General features: G+C 44.7%; 1 protein-coding gene across 2 annotated transcripts in view; it reads right to left on the reverse strand.

The window, feature by feature from the left end:
• The window catches only part of plxna2 (plexin A2), a 176,971-nt gene that overhangs the window by 6,053 nt on the left and 153,883 nt on the right, over positions 1-17,035 (reverse strand). For both annotated transcript variants that reach the window (XM_031844680.1, XM_031844681.1), the window contains exons 23-31: positions 15,677-15,743; positions 15,282-15,428; positions 14,467-14,626; positions 12,012-12,115; positions 5,905-6,004; positions 2,545-2,735; positions 2,240-2,409; positions 1,896-2,108; positions 1,467-1,617 (exon numbers count right to left, since the gene is read on the reverse strand). In XM_031844680.1, coding sequence (XP_031700540.1) covers positions 1,467-1,617; positions 1,896-2,108; positions 2,240-2,409; positions 2,545-2,735; positions 5,905-6,004; positions 12,012-12,115; positions 14,467-14,626; positions 15,282-15,428; positions 15,677-15,743 — 1,303 coding nt within the window. The remainder of the gene's footprint in view (positions 1-1,466; positions 1,618-1,895; positions 2,109-2,239; positions 2,410-2,544; positions 2,736-5,904; positions 6,005-12,011; positions 12,116-14,466; positions 14,627-15,281; positions 15,429-15,676; positions 15,744-17,035) is intronic.

A 17,035-nucleotide genomic window follows, 5' to 3' on the forward strand; every position in this document is an offset into this window, starting at 1 on the left:
AGAGAGAGAGAGAGAGAGAGAGAGAGAGAGAGAGAGAGAGAGAGAGATACTGTGGTCCAACATAAAGGTCGGGCTAATGCTTCCCAGAGGAGGAGCTGACATTAGAAGCAGAATGTCTCCATAAATGCAATCTCTTTCTCCTCCTTCCCCATCGTCCTCCCTCCTTTTTTACGCTTCCTGTGATCTGACAGTGCCTGTGTGTGTGTGTGTGTGTGTGTTGCCTACGATTCCGCTCATGAGAGCCATATATAACAGATAGTCCACTCTAACTCAGCACAGACGAAAGGACGGAGCAGCATGCTGAGAGCTTGTAGACATTTACTGTCTGCTCTGCAGATCAGACACACTGCCTTGTTAAGCGCAGGTCTCTCTAGACCTCTAGGCTTTGGGGAAGTCTACTGAAGACTCTGAGCTGACCTCACTAACCTTTGCCAGTTATGAATAGTCTGGGAACACCAAGGGCAAGATAAACGTATATTAAAGTGTGGGGGCAAATTTGCTGCACGTCTTTTATTCAATTTGCGCTGGCAATCTGCCTGTAATTAGCAGCTGATTTTCTAAGGCAGCAGCTCATTACGTAATCAGACCTGGGACAGCCCTCCAGGTGAAATCTTCAAGTGAAGGTGCTCAGTATGTAGTTCAGAGAGGAGGGATTTATCTGAGATCACCAAGCTCAGAAAAGAAATGATGCTGCGCAGAAATAATTATGCAAAAACATTCTTTTGTATACATTTATTATAATATACTTGTAGGAATTTATACTATTTATGAAAAAGGCGAGAGCGGGAGGGAGAAAATAGAGAAACAGAGATAACAGAACAGCGCAGCAGAAGCTTAACGCAGAGCAGATGGAGGATGGAGATGGTGCTGATACGGATGACGTTTCAATAGAATACAGAGCTAAATGTCATATCAAATTTAATTAGGAAAACATATTTCCCATCCTCTCTTTCTTTGGTGCTGTAAAATAGTTATTTTAAACACTCCTATGCCAATCGTGCTCAGGATATTTTGTACAAAACTGGACCTAATAAATTAGGGAGGCACCAATACCGATACTGGGACGATACTGACTCACATAGCTGATTAGATACATTATAGATAGATACATTATATACCAGAATATTCATTTCTATTTGACCAATTTTTTGGCTGCATTTTGAATTGTAAATCTCGTTGATGAGTCATGCATGATGTGGCCTTACACATAAAGGAATGATCCCAGTCACTTCCACACAGTGAGGTGTACAACTTATTAATTAAACTCTTGTATTGGCTCGGTACTCTGTGTCGGCCAGCACCCGAAGTCCAGGTAACGCTATCGAGACGGAAAAAGTTGGATCGATGCATCCCCATCGTAAATAGCACGAACCGTAGTGATTCTTCCAGAATGCATCAAAAAAAAGAATTGTGCTTATGTTAGGCGTGCATGTGCGTGTCCATGCGTTTATGTAAGCATCACTTACCTCCTCACTGTACTTGCTGATGTAAGAGTAGATCTCATTGAGAGCGCTGATCATGTTAAACTCTGTGGAGTGGAGTCTGGCCTGTTCTGCCAAATAGGCATTCATGTCCTGGTCACTGATGGCTGGCAGCCGGTTGATGTCAGCGTAGTACCTGAGGACGCAGACATGGGGCAACATTTGGCATCACTCGCAGGCACTCACTGAGTCAATGCAAAAATTCTTTATATAGTCACATTTTTTTGCCATAATATCACTTTCACGAACAATGAATGTCTGGTAATAGACGCTGACAAAAGGCTTTTACATAATCTGATTGCGAAGTGTAGGCATGAAGAAAGAGAATTATGAATCAATTCCCCCAAGTATCCCAGATTTTATTGTAAGAGGATACAAAAAAAGATGTGACAGATGGGCGTATAACGCTCGTACCTCTCTACCCAGCTCTTGTAATTGGGGATATCTTTAGCGTAGAGTAGCTTATTGGATGGAGAGTCTTTGCCCAGGCGGTGCTCCGAAGTGGAGCAAGAATCCATAAAGGTCTGAGCTACTACAGACAGGCAGGCGTCCGTGATGCTGCTCTTATGGATGTCAAACACGAACTGCGGGTTCTTGATCACGTTCACCCAGAAACGCAATGGAAGGCTGGAAAGATGGAGACAAAAAGAATAAGTAAGAGAAGAGTGATCTCACAAGACAAAGGATTGCTTCACCGTATGCCATGGCATGAGGATCTCCTGCATGTGAAATTACTTTTGATGAAAAAAGGCCCTTACCAGTTGCTTTTCCACGTGTGACGTACATCTGTGTCATGAATGTCATGTTTGTCCGCCTGCTCATCCAGGAAGTCAAACATGTATTTGATGGCGAGGGGAAGAGTGCTCCCTCGGTGAACTGTGCTGAACAACGTCTCAAATAGATCGTCGACAAATTTTTGTAAAGTACCCTGGGAAAAGGAGAGTACACAGAGATGAGCAATTTGTGGGCAACGGGAGACAACACTAAAGCAGCCAGAATGCAGTAATGTCATGAAAAGATAACTGAACGTGTGCTCACACCGATGTATGGGAGAATATCTTACCTTGGTAGCTAGCAGCCTGGTCAGATAAATCTCTGAGACCATCTTGCTACCGCGGTCTCCTTCCTTCTGGTCTCCGTGTTCGTGGTTCTTCACCAAGTGCCACACCTTCACACCACTTTCTAGATCAGGGGTTATCATGGGGGCACGTGAGCGGAGGCTGTCGGGACTGCCCGTGTAGCGGAATGAAGAGTCTGTCCAGGGACAAAAAAAACAGATACAGAATTGTCAGTAATCCTAAATGACACAGCCTCTCTCTCATTTCCATCACTCCTTTGTAACACATTACAAAGCTGAATCTTCCATGTTGCACCTCTGCTCTAAAGGCCTTTACACACCGGGGGCGGGATGAATAAGCAACACAAAAATGTGGAATACATGGCTGCGAATTTTTTTGCATCAAAACTATACATACTGGCAGCGATGCAAATATGCAACAGTTGCAACACCTTTTCAACAAAAAGTTTTAATAGATTTGCACAGGCAGAGGACAAACTACCAGGATCCTATTGACCCAGAGCAGAGTCTGGCAGTCGGTCTGAGGTAAATTCTTGTATAACTTAAGCTACTGTAAGCTATTTTATTGAATTTAATTCAAGCCAAATGCTCTGAGTGAATTAGAGTTCCCTCTGGTAACCAGTGTTCTGTATACTGTATGTCTAAGGCTTTTATTGTGAAAGGTAGGAACGGACAGACTGAATCTAGTACTTGGTCAAATTTACTGACGTGCAGATTATTTGCATGACAAAAACACCCCTGGTGTGAAAAGGACTTAAGCTGTGCTGTAAAGGAAATTGCTGTGGTGGATAATTTCATAGAACAGCAAGTAATAAATGAGAGGGGAAGTTGTAAACTCATTTTTCTCTTCATTTCCCTCTTCATATAATCCCTGCCTCACTGACTGAGACAAGGTTGTGTCTAGCTCTTCTTAAAGGCACTCATAATTGGCTCTTCGCTGCCACATTGTACCAATGCCATGTCGAAAAATGTCCCTATCACACTCTAATCAATGCATCAAAAGATCTCTAATTCATTAAGCAGCGAAGCCACTCTCCTTCATCCATACAGTACATCGTCCTCGTCTCTGCTCCTCTGTTCCTGCCTCCTAGCTATTCACTCCGTCTGAATGATGCTGGTTTCAGTTCCCCTAATTAGCCGGCATCTACTCCCGACAGCGGGCTCTCTAGAGATTCAGGATCTGAGGATCTCAATGAGAATCTGACCCGGCTTCAAAGGCCAAGCTGAACAACAAAGCTTTTTGCTGCCGATACAGCCACTTACACCTTTCATATAACACCAACCTGCGCCTTTGCAGTGGCCACTAGGGACCAGGGCCTGAGTTAGGAGGGCTGAATATATGTGCTTGTGTGCAGGGTGGATTGAGGTCCCAAATCTCATTTTAATCCAGTCACTGGTTTTTACCGCTCTGGTTTTTCCTCATCCCCTCCATCCTTCCGGCACCCTCAGCCTTCTCTCCCAACTCTCCTAACACTAAGCAGGGACGAGCAGCTCACTTCTGCTGCAGCCCTCAGCTCCTGGACAGTAGGGAATGTGTTCTGGCAGATTTTAAGGCTCGAGGAGGGGTCGGTGGGACGGGGGCTTTAAAATTGAGTCAAGATGCTAAGTGTTGAACGTGAAATTGGTATGAATCCATCAGCAGGTGTCGAGGTGCAGCTGTGCCTGCTGTGCCAACCCATGATTGATGAGGGACGGGCAGGCGCCAGCAGAGCCTCTGCTTCCTATGCCATGCACGTCCAACTCCGGTGATGGAGCACTCGCACACACAAAGTCAAAATTAAGAAAAGAATGCAAGAGAGCACAGCCTCTCAGCAGCCACCAGCCGCAGCAGCTCATTGCAATTTCATGACGGATTAGAATATCCCTTGTGGATAAGGACGCGGCTACACTTGTCTTTTCAATACGACTTTTGTGACCGGATGCGTCAGATTGGAACTCAGCTGTGTCTGCATTTGTGTGTCCACACTTACACCTCCATACGACCTGCCCGACCGGATAGTGATCAGATAAACCCATTACATTTCCTATAAAGTCTTCACAACAAAAGTCCCCCTTCATTATTGCTGCTTACTCTTCCTCCCTTCAGTATGAGTAGACTTGATTTTATTCGAGAATAGCCGCTGACAAAGCTCCGTTTATTTGGTGATAAATACACTTAATTTCCTATAAATTCTTCACAATAAAAGCCCCCCATTACTTCTACAGCTTAATCTTCCTTTCTTGTAGTGATCAGTAGTGTTTTATTGAAGAATAGCTGCTAAAAAAAGCTTTGCTAATTTGGTGATGAACACATAAACACCTCTAATTTAGTCAGCAAAAGCTCCTGCTCCAGAGGTGGGGAACTCCCGTGTGGGAAATTATGCATCCTGGCATGATGGGATGAAAAGATGGCTCGTGTTAACCACTGCCTGAGATATTTGAGAGTAATGATGTAGGTGCAGAACTGCAGAAGCAGCGGGCTAATAAAGATATGATATTAAAATAACAACATGATGCAGATAAGGGTTCCTCCCTTTTGTTACATGGTGTAGAGAGTAACGCACTGTAATGTTGGACCTAAGGTCATCATAGATAAACACATACACTGAAGGATACACAAAGTATCCACAGGTATACAATCCTAAATAAGACTTGTAATTGCTTGGAAGGATTAGCTCCGTTTCTGTGTTAGACAGTTTAAAGGCAGTGTTCATTTTCTATCTCCAATCCTGATAATTGGCCATGCTCACTTTTCTTTTTTCATGTTTCTGTGAAGTATCATTCACACAGAATAATTAGCAATCACACGTTGCCTCGTGCTGCTGTGAGTGTCTGGCATGGGACCACATTTTGCACTCATCAGCACAAAACTACAAGCAGGTGCAAGTGTGCAGGCAGCTACTGTAGTAGCCCACTGTGTCCTGCATAGAATGCATCTACATTATAATAATATCACGGCTTTAAAATCAAACAACAGCTTTATCGCTCCCTCTCTCCTCCGCTTCTACTCTTTCTCTCTCTAGTCTCTTCATTACTGGACCATCCAACAGAGATTGGCCCCGAACTGCAAAGGAAACTGCAGCACACACAATTAGAGAGAGAAAAAGGCTGCAAAAAAAACAAACAAGCCCCTCTGCAGCAAAAAGAAAAGCTGCTCCAAACAGAGCTGACCATGGCTTCGGGGAAAGTGGATTTGGCTTTGTTCATATCTGAAACAACTACGATAAAAAAGTTTCTGTGAGGCAACGAGAACAACAAGATTGCATTTGCATGGAATTAACTGTTGATTACATTTAGCATTTTGCAATTAATGTCATCAATGTCACAACAAGGGTACGAAAAGAGCAATCTGGTCTACTGACTCACCATATCTGCTGATGGAGCTGCGGGATATGCTGGCTGAGGAAGGGATGTTGTATGATGAGGTCTGTTTGGGCACCAAAGCCACAATGCAGCGGTCTGACACCTGTGAGAAGAGACACGTATAACATGAATCGGCTGGTATCATAATGCTCATTTTTAACATTTTAAATTAGAACGGAGTATGGGTGTTAATTCTGAAGAGTTTTCCATGAAAAATGTCTTAGTAAAGGGGTAGATTACATGAAGGAATGTAAGGCCCTTAGTCAATAATCCCGTAAACAAAACACATCCCAAAACCCCTGCGCAACCCATCCCTTCCTGTCATATCTGTGTTCCCTGCTGTTCTCTACCACAGCCCCGTGGCTTTCTTTCAGCAGAGCAGAGTGCTGTGGCTGCATGATGGCTGTACTCAACATGACTGTCATTGTCATCCCCTTCACAAACATCAGAGACATGATGTAAGCTTTGGAACAGGGATAAGACGCTAAGAGGGAGTGAAAGGGAGAGTGAGAGCAGGCGGAAAAGGGAAAGAGAGACTGTCAGAAAGAGAGAGACAAAGACTGAAATGCTGAATGTCACATCTCGTGTACACTTCTCACCCTTAAAGAAAATGGGGTGCGCAGGTATAATAATAGCATTAGAGCAGCATGGAGTCAGAGTCAAAGAGAAAGACGATGTGAAGCATCTGTGTAAAAGATGGTGTGTCATGAACAATAGACAGACACTGGGGTTCACCCCCCCCCCTGTGGTTTGTATTTACAAAGGGCTCTTGGCCCTGTGTGATGTCACTTTAGATAAGCTGAGAAAAACTGAGAAAAACGACAATAAAAAGAACAGTTTTTAAGACACTTCTTAACAGAGATCCTTCATCAGTCTAACAGTGTTTTTAATTATTCACGAGATGGCAGTTTAACTATAATACATTTTTAAAAACATATCACTGTTTATACTATGAGAAAGAGGGGGAATTCACACCAGTGCTGACCACGGTGGAGATTCAAATGTTAAGGAAAGATAGTCGCACACTCAAAGCCACGATGCAAAAGATATCTAATTAAATAAACCACTGTTCGTACGCCAGCACAACCCTGTTTTACAAAAAATTAAAACATAGCAAACACAACTTGTGTTTTTTTTCTGAAAGCCAAAACAACAAACAGCTTGTTGGCTGGCATTTACAGCCCACCCCAAGGAAGGATTTCTGCTTCAGACCTACCGAAGAAAGAAAACTGACGAATCTCCAGTGAAGATATAAACAAAAGGCAAATGCCAGGCTCCAGAAAAATACCTCAAAGACTCTATAGGAACAGAAATGTATTCTTTTCATTTGCTTTAGAGGAAATTGGCTCCTTCCCATCCCTTGTTGGAGAATAAGCTAGTGGATGTCGGGATGAGCATTTACAGAGTCCCTCTGTTTGCTCTCTAAACCCAACCGCCTCTCATCCTCCCTCAGTCTGGTCCTCACCCTTTTCTTCCCCCACTCTTGCCAAACTAATCTCGCCTGCGCTATTAGTTGGAGTTGCTATCTGGCCTCTACTGTCCTCGCAGGAGAAACACTTGAAACTGGAAATGGAATCTGGAGGAATCCTCTTAAAAGATGCAACTCTGTCTTCCTAACCCCCTCCCCCTATCCACGACCGCCATCTTTGACCCTTCTATCTCTCACCTCACCTCCTTCTCATTTGTCTCCGCTTTCCTAAACCTAATTTCTAAGGCATCTCCATACTATAGGCTCCTCTAGACTGATGATTGATGATGCACGGACCAACTCTGATACACCAACAGTGTAGACTTCCGTGACGTTTCACCTACTATTCATGTGATACATGGGGAGCATGAAATAGCTTTTCTGCCACCCTTCCCTTTATGCCTCCCTCCATCTCTTTCTCTCTGCTTTTTATTTTTTCAAGGCTGACAGAGAGGATATACAGCAGAGATGGGTCCTTGTGATAGAGTAAATGATTGAAGGCGTGCAGATTCGCCCTTCAGGGATAATCCAGTGTGGGGCTGATAGTGGGCAGGTGTGATAAGGGCTGTGGGCCCTGCCTGTGATAAGACCTTCCATTAGACGGTGCAGAGCCGAACCAGACAGCAGAGTGTGGTCAGCCCCTATCTTTCTTTTCTCAGCCCTCTCCACACAAACCACAGCCCTGGTCCCAGCCTGTTCCCCCTCCGTGTCCCATCTCAGCTGGACTCATGATGCTTATCACACCTGTCCACTCTGCCCATCACACTTGTCCACTCTGCCCAGTAGCTTGGAAACACACAACCTGCACATATGTGCCCATCTCGTCAGTAATGACGGAATTTAACTCTTGCATTGGTGAATCTTTCTAAAAGTTAAATGCCAATCTGCTGGCAATTTAATGGAATTCAAGTCGGGTTTTGATCAATAAAATGTGTCATTAAAGTTTTTACAAAATACTACGGTTGTTGCTATTGGAGATATGATTAAGGGTGCAGCTGCAGCGGCGCAGGATTAATCAAATATGTCTCTTCCTCTTCATTGGGAAAACACTATTCCTCAAATATTTACTCAATAATCATCCTGCTAAAAACCTTCACATCGAGTCCCGCAGGAATAAGACCCAAAACACGGAAACTAGTGAATATTTTTTGCACTTCCAATTCCCTCGTCTCAAAGTCAATGTTTTTTTTTAATGGGTTTTTGGTTAGATGCCTGAAATAAGTTCTGTGGTTAACACAAGCTTAAGAAATTTAACATTTTGTAACATATGAAATACCCCTCTCAAGAAATTTGAAGCTTTTATGCGTCTTTAAAAAGGCGGTTGCTAACAGGTGGCTAAATGAGACCACTGGTCCGCCTTTGGCTTCGTGGTGGTTACGTGAAACCGTGCGGTCGTGGTGTAGTTTGTTTATAGCCTAGCACCTCAGGAATACGTCATCCTTGCAGCACTGTATTACCACCTGGCAGAGATCTGTATTCAGATTTACATTGGGGACCAGTGGGCAAAGACAGACAGAGCATTGGATTCATGAACAGATAGCGATGTAGCAGTATCCGTTGTGTCTGGGGCTGTTTGAAAATAGCCCAAAAATGCCCCAAGTGATGTCTGCAAGGTTGGTAACAGGATCTAGCTGGCAGGCTCTCCTGGTGTGGTCATCAGTGTCTGCTCTCCCTGTTCCTTCACCGCAGAGAAGAGGACAGACAGAGGTCACCAGGCAGCAGGGGATAGAAGTTTCCAAACTGACTTTTTTTTTGACGCAGTCTCAGCCTAAGTGAAAGAGGGAGCAGTCTGCCCTGTCACTTATTTGCACATTAGGAACAATATTCCAGACAAAACACACACTGCCCATGTGTCCCTGCAAATGGATGTGGCAGACTAATATTAATATGCTGGTAAAGCCACAATCTACCCGCCATAAATCAGCACTTTGTCAAACATTATCAATGTAATTACTCTCGCACTGCCTTTGAATATGATGCAGGCCTGCTTGCAATTTGAATCATCATAAATAACCTAAACAGTCTGTCAACTTCACTTCATTATAACGTCCTGTTCATGGGGATTGTTAATGCTGCCCTCTCTCCAAAGTGACTCATGTGGCTGTGGCACCTCTGCTTACTGCCTGGATGCTGTCCGGCAAGAGCAAGGTTTGCACTAACGGGTCTCAAGATGACAGAGACGGGGGAGGTGGAGAAGAAAGAAGGTGTGATGAAACACTTTCCTTTGACGGGGGTGGAAGATTAAACAACAAAAAGATCCAAATCAGCAATCAGCTAAAAAACTCTCCAATCTCAAAAATCTTTCATCTCAACTCCCGTGTTTGTCTGTGTATAAGCATGTGCAATGCGGGTATGTGCTGCATGTGTGTGCACAGGCACTGTGTGCATATCTGAGTGTGCTGCTATCTTCCCCTATCTTGATCTATGCACAAAGACTAAAAAATACAGAAACAGAGAGAGTGGGAGGATGAGAATTGAGTTCCCTGACTGTGAACGCCAAGCAGTTGAATAAAGATTGAATAAAGACTGAACTCATTTTAAATGTGTGCATTCATATTTTTAATGTTGGTGTAACAGGGAGCTAGGAAGGTGCGCATTTCCATATCCAGGTTATGTAAACCATTATTTCCCATGTGGCAGGGTAAATACCCGATGGGGTTTCTTGGGAGGCTGCGATTCCTATGAATTGTAATGCCTCTGTCTGGTCCCTGTGTCTCTTCTATGGGAGAATTAGCAAGGTGATGCTCGGTCTCACTCTGCATATTTCAGAGCCCCTTTCAATACGTCCTCTTTACCTCTTTCCATTCCTTTAAGCTTTTCCCTCACTCTGGGGCTTAATGAGCTGTGCTCTCTTGTTGTGATTGGCAGCCAGATGTGCTGTCGCCACTGCCAATGCTTGTGTGTGACGCAAGCACACCAGCTCACACATTGCTGGCCATTGCCAGCTCATCAAAACAGTAACGATGCCCAAGTGTCTCTGTTGTCCCATCCGACTCTCATCTCTCCCACCACCAACTGTCCTATTCCTCAGTGCTCCCTCCCTTCTTTTCTCTTTCCCATGTTGCCCCGCCGGCATCTCCTCTGAAGTTGCACAGTGTCGGGCCTCATGTTCTGCGCAGGGAACCTCAGATGTGTGATCAATAGGAATCTTTAGATCTGCTATTGAGCGAACGAATAAGTGAAGCAGTGAGACGCACGTTACCGTGTTCCCCGTAGCATCTCCCTTGGCTAACGATGGCAGACAAACTGCGACGCAAAGGGTTGCAAAAAAAACAACAGCAACAACAGAGAAGCCCATTATGGTGTGGAGGTGGAACATACTGCACGGCTTCATCAAGCACTAAAGCACTGCTGAGACCAGAGAAGAGGTGCTCAGACCAAGAGAGGGAGAGAGTAGGAAATGAAGGCAAAAAGAATTGCACGTCAGTGGGTGGCAAGGAAAAAATGTTAAGTGGGTAAGAAAAAATGTAAACAAACTAAATCTGAGAAAGTGGAGACAACGAAGGTGAGGACAGAAAGGAGAGCGACAAAGGAGGAAAGACAAAGAGGAGAGAAGCCGCATGGTGCCAAGTCCTTGGTGAAGGACACTATGACGTGTCCCTTCTTCTAATGACTCCTACATCTGTTAAATTATTCTGCATACTCTGCTGGGGCAGTAGTTCAGAATGACCCCCATCATGAGGGCTTGAGCCTCACCATACCTCGTCAGTATTTTCTCCTCCTATATGGAGCTGCATCCCTTGGCCCCACGACCCAAGTATCCAACCCCAGCACTCCCAGCCACAGCTGCATCTCAGCCCCGGCCTCTGCTCTTGACCAGGTAGCCCAGAACCGAGCTTTAAGCAGATGGTCCCCCTTGGTTGACTAATGAGAGCTGGCTGAGCATGTGCTGCGAAAGATTCATGACCTGCTGAGAAGGCTGCCTTCTCATTCTGCCTTGCCCGTTCCTTTTTTATTCCTTTTTATTATTTTCTTTATTATCTCACACTGGCTTCCTCTAACTCCCTGCTGCTCTCCCTTTTTTTCCATTTAGAACCTTAACAGCCATGAATTTCCCTGAAAAATGCAGAACTGAACTTGTTCTCAGTTTTCCTCCTCTTTAGCCTTTCACTTTCCTCTCCGTTAAACAGGGGGAAGCAGGTAAGCCCATGGGCCCTACAATTGCAGGGTGTGAATCGAGGTTCTACATGTGAAGAGACAGAAGCAGGCAGTCACAACAGGTCTAATTGTTGCCAGCGTAGGAGTCAATGGGGCAGAGAGAGAGAGAGAGAGAGAGAGAGAGAGAGAGAGAGAGAGCGATGCTGTCCTCCTGACTGGAGCAGCTTCCTCTCTCCAGGGAGGAGGGAGAAGTGTCAGCTGAGATGCTGAGAGTTCATCTCTCCTGCCACCTGTACAGTAATTGTCCTCTATTCTGTCACTGGGATTACACCAGGCAAGGGCATGCAAATGAGGAGCTGAAAATTGGCAGCCTAAAAGTCAAGAGCGGGAAAACATCAAAGTTTGGCAAGGTATGTGGTATAATTTCCATAATAAAAGCAACAGCAGAAATTGAACTGAAATAAGCTTTTTCTTGAAAAAAGAAAAGTGAAGTTTGAGAGTTGATTAAGGTGAATATCATACTAAAGCCTTTGTGTATATTTACCTGATAGTGCATCAGAGTGTTGAGCCTCTTCCAGTCATTTTCTATCTTGGTGGTGATGTCTTCGTCCTGCAACACCACACGAGCCATTCGCCCCTGGCGCCACTCTGAGGACACAGACACATTCTAAATTATAGACAGCTGCCTTTGCAAACTTTGCCACAAAGAATGTTATTTGTCTTGGTTTTCCTGTGGAGAGGTTTGGTGTCACGTTTTAAACATGTACAACTTGAAAACACCATGTGTTCAAGACGCACATCTGCTTTGAATGAACATGCGGGTAATACTGTGGTGTGTGGGCTCCATTCAACGCCTTCAGGACCGGTTACCTTGCAAGGCAATTGTGAAGTGTGCTAAAATAAACCTACGTTCTCACATCACACAAAACACACTCTTTAAACACTTCTCTTTCAAACCTCATTCACCTTTCAGTCGGTGGAACGTCAGACTACATGAGTCCCAAAGAGAGCTCTCTTCACACATTACCCGGATGAGTCGATACCAGCAGCCGGCGTTCTTGTACGGCTCCCGGCAAGCGTTTTCCTCTCATAGACTTGGATTGACACGCATCTTAATTAAACATTACACAAAAACGATTTCAAGATGTATATGCAGGCAGCCTGCACGCCTTAATTGGTACTTGTGTCGTGGAAACGGCGCGCTATTAGCATACGCCACAGTCGGCCCGTCAGGGTCAGAAAGAAGAGAAGAGTGGAGCAGAGAAGAGAGGATGAAAATACTGTCAATGAAAAAATCAGCTCCTTTGAAAAGGAGAAAATTGGAAGCAGGGGAGAAACAGGTGGAGGCTATAAGCAGCACTGGTGGAGGGCAGTGGCTGACACCTCATTGCGGGTTAATGATATGAAGCTTAGCTGAAGTTCAGACAGGAAGACTCTCTTTACACGCCCTTTTTATTCATAATATCTCCGTCTCTCTCTCCCTGTGATTATACTCGATCAGCTGATTTTGGGCATTCGCCTTCAGAAAACTAACCAGATTCTGCACAATTTCCTGAAGCCAATCACATCGTTGCTGTCAAACTTTAAAAAATTGTTCTACTCTCTGCTGCTGTCAGTTGTCATTGCAACACAATCAGATGCAACCCGTCTCCAACCCGGCATCACAGTCATGCTCCTCATTCATCATCGGATTGCAGCAACTCCCTTCATCACCTGGACTCCAGATTATGCCTTATCTGACCTCAGCATCACTACTCCTCTATTATACTACTTCAGGATGGAGCCCAATCGCCAAAGACTTTGCACTATTCATTTCTTATGCATGTCTAATAAATTATTGTTCATTCTAATGACGTCTCTCCTGATTGAAATGATAATTAGGGTGTTGACGTGGAAGTGGACAGCCATTGTGGCTCTCATGCTGGGAGTGATCATTGATTTTCTCCACTGTTGACTGGGTTGTATTACTTTGCGCCTCTGCCAGGTGACCACATGATATCTCTGCCTGGCACAACATCCTCTCGAAACTGTCTTACTAGGGAGGCACCAATACCGATATGAGACCGAGACTGGCTCAAACAGCTGGATCGGGTATCTGTGACAATGGGGCCGATCTATTCAATTCTATGTTTACATACTATATACATTATACACTGGAATTTAAATTCCTGTTTAAGTTTTACCAATTGGTTGCTGCATAAAAAGGTTTACACTTAAATTGAAATTAATTTTTTTTCACAAAATTGCTGGTGTACAATTTATTATTTTAATAATAGATTAATTCAGCAAATAAATATATACAGAGTATATATATGTATAGATGTATATATATACATCAGTGAAAGGGTGAGAAATGGATAGAGGAGAACAAGAGAGAGGACAGTGGATGGATGGAGAGCAATATTGTGGAGTGATGGCCGGCGTGCTGATTTGCCAGAAAGTGGGAGGGGTCCTTTTGTTCTCTCCACCCATGTGAAGTGAGAGAAAATGAGAGGGACAGGGAAATGAGAGGCAAGGTACGGACAGGCGAGGATGGAAGTGGCAGACTGCGTGGGTGGTGGAGCCCGGCGTGAGGCTGGCGAGCCTGTCTGTCAGCTCTTACCTGGTCGGACAGCCACGTCACAGACGCAACAGCACACAAACATACAGACATGCACACTTCTCTATCTCGATCTACTGTGTCTTATTGGCACTACCAGGCAGCAGAAGCAGCCAGACGGAGGGCTGCAGCGCACACCGTCAGTCAGCTTGATAGAAGACCTGGCAGCAGCTAACTGAGGCTGGCTGGCTGGGCTGCTGGAACACAGCTTTTATCACACTAATGCACTGATAATCTGTACACATGGCTAGGTTTTCTCCCACTGATACATTAATCTGTGGGTGTGAAGGAATTTAAACCTGCCAACTGCATTTGTGAGCATCTGAATTGTTCGTGTGTGTGTGTGTGTGTGTGTGTGTGTGTGTGTGTGCAGGTGGTTGCAAGTGTGTGTGTTTCATACCGAGGTCCATGTCGACGGCACGTGGACGCTGAGAATAGGGCATGTTCTTGTAAACCGCGTCCAGTATCTTCTCCTTCACTTGGGTGATGGTGTCACAGTTGAGCGTCTTAACCGGAATCTCTGGACTGTTCTCATTGTCTGGGTTCACACAGTTCAGGGTCTGGATTGTACAAATGGGGAGAAGGGGAGCGAGAATAAGACAGAACAATCACAGAAGGAAATGAGTGAGCACAGGAAGAGGTGTCCTGCTCCAGCCGGACTTGGGTCCAGCTTGAGGCTTCGCCCTCATTAGAGCCTCCTTGGAGCATGGCAGGAGCTTTGAGAAACCATTTCCGCCCTCACTGGCATCTCAAAATCTAATTTCACACCTTCGGCGGGACACCAATTTCCAGCTCTGCCAGGGTATTAGCACGTAATGAGCTAAATTCCCAGTCAGAGCAATCAGAGCATTGTCATGTCACATGCTGGCTGTGTGAGTTTTATTTGTGTGTGTGCATGTGTGTGTAGAGGAGGCTGTGTGGTGTGTTCCAATCTCCACAGCCAGCTACCCTGATGTTGGACCAACACTTGAGCCTGTGGGATCATTAGTTCATTTTAACACAGCAGAAACAGCTATGCTATCTTGAAAATGATTTGTGGTGAAAAAGTAAAGAAGAAGAACTGTATGCTATTAGAGCAAGAAAGTTTGTGCTTTTGTGTACGTGAGTGTATTTCACACAGTCGAGAGCTGCATGTACTGTACAGTAGTAGTGGTAGTCGTATGGCTCTGCCTGTGTGTTTGTGCATATCGGTGAGCCTCACGGAGTGTGACGTACCAAGGTTTTGTACTCGATCTGCTGGCGGATGAGCTTGTCTTCACTAAGGGAGTAGCGGGCCTCTCCAGTGATGGCGTCGATGGGCCCCTTTTCCATCTGCTGCTTGATGGCGCAGTACAGCATGAACAGAGGCTCCCCAGCACACTCCTGTGAACACACACACACACACACACACACCGACAGACACAACCCACAGATTCACACATGAGAGAACATCACAGCATAAACACACAAAAAACTTAGAAAACACCTAACACGAAAACACGTAAATATCTGATCACGCGCAATCACACTTTTAATTTAGAAAATGAATAAGATACCCAGAATAGCTTTATATTTGTACGTGTCATCACATACAAACACACACTACATGTGTTGCTACTTGGTGTACCGACCTTGAGGAATTTGTGGAGGAGGAAGGCGAACCAGTTTGTAAGCATCTTCTCTGCAACCGACTCCGTTCTGAAATCACAAATATATATATATATATATATTTTTTTTTTTGAAAGGAGAAAAGCAAAATTGAACTCCATTCTTTCTCTTGATATTCCAAAACCTTTAGATAATACTAGAGTTGCATAATTCATGAGGTTATGTGCAAGACTTCAGGGAGGTTATCTTGGCATCCTGGGTGGGTGCATCCTGGCGTTTGGTTGTGTTTGTGGAACTCTGTGGTCACAGTGAGTGAGCAGAACAGAGGCGAGCAGAGAGAGGGCATCTGTGTGTGCTTGGACATGTTAAAAAGAGTGTGTGATTGAGTATGTCTGGATGTGAGCGTGAGATGTGTGTGTGTGTGTGTGTGTGTGTGTGTGTGTGTGTGTATTCACGTGTGGTTGAACACAGCGGGACATCAGCAGCTGCGACAAGCCTCAGCTGTTGAGAGAGACGAGTGCTGTCACAGCCAGGTAACGCCTGATCACAGCCAAAACGATCTCCTCTCTTCCCCTCTCATGTCCCTCTCTTCCACCTCCCCTACCTCGCATCCCTTCCCAGTCAATCACACACGGAGCTACAGCTTGCTGCCGGGCTTGATTGGGCATGAAAACACACAAGTGTGCAATGACCTCTCGACTGTTTCTACCGCAGAGCACATGAGAGGACTGTGTGTGTGTGTGTGTGTGTACCTCGTTTTTGATTCCTGCTCATATCTTTTTTATCTGAATGCCAGACAATCACCCCCCACCCTCCTCTGCCTCATTAGCACCATCATGTAACACTAGAGAAACAGAGGTTGAATTTAAAAATAAAAAAAATAAAATAAGGCAGAACACCAAACAGCCAGGTGGGAATGGTTAACTAACATGAAGCACAGATGAAAGGGTTAGTTCTGTGCAGCTCGTGTGTACAAGCACCTGAGGTGAATAGCGACAACAAGCTCATCTTTTAAAAACGCTTCTGTCTGCTCTTTTGCGTTCCTCGTTTGACACCAATAACCAAACTGCTTTGGATTGGAAATTAATTTTACCAGCTCGCTTTTGGTCCACACACCATCATCACTTTCAATACTACCGGCTAGCTCCAACAAAGTCAACAACAAGGAGCTATTGCACGAGAACTGCAAGGGGAGAAAGAGGAGGGAGTGTGGTGGTGTATGGATGACCATAAGCAGGTTACTATTATTTATAATGCTGGACAGTGAGGATACATTTCATACAGGGGATGAGAGAGGATCTACCGATGCACATTCACCCAGGGGAGGTTCCCATATATATATACGGTATATATATATATATATATATACCGTATATATATAT

Source organism: Anarrhichthys ocellatus, unplaced genomic scaffold (assembly GCF_004355925.1).
Source record: "Anarrhichthys ocellatus isolate YVR2014 unplaced genomic scaffold, GSC_Weel_1.0 scaffold5, whole genome shotgun sequence".
Classification (NCBI taxonomy): domain Eukaryota; kingdom Metazoa; phylum Chordata; class Actinopteri; order Perciformes; family Anarhichadidae; genus Anarrhichthys; species Anarrhichthys ocellatus.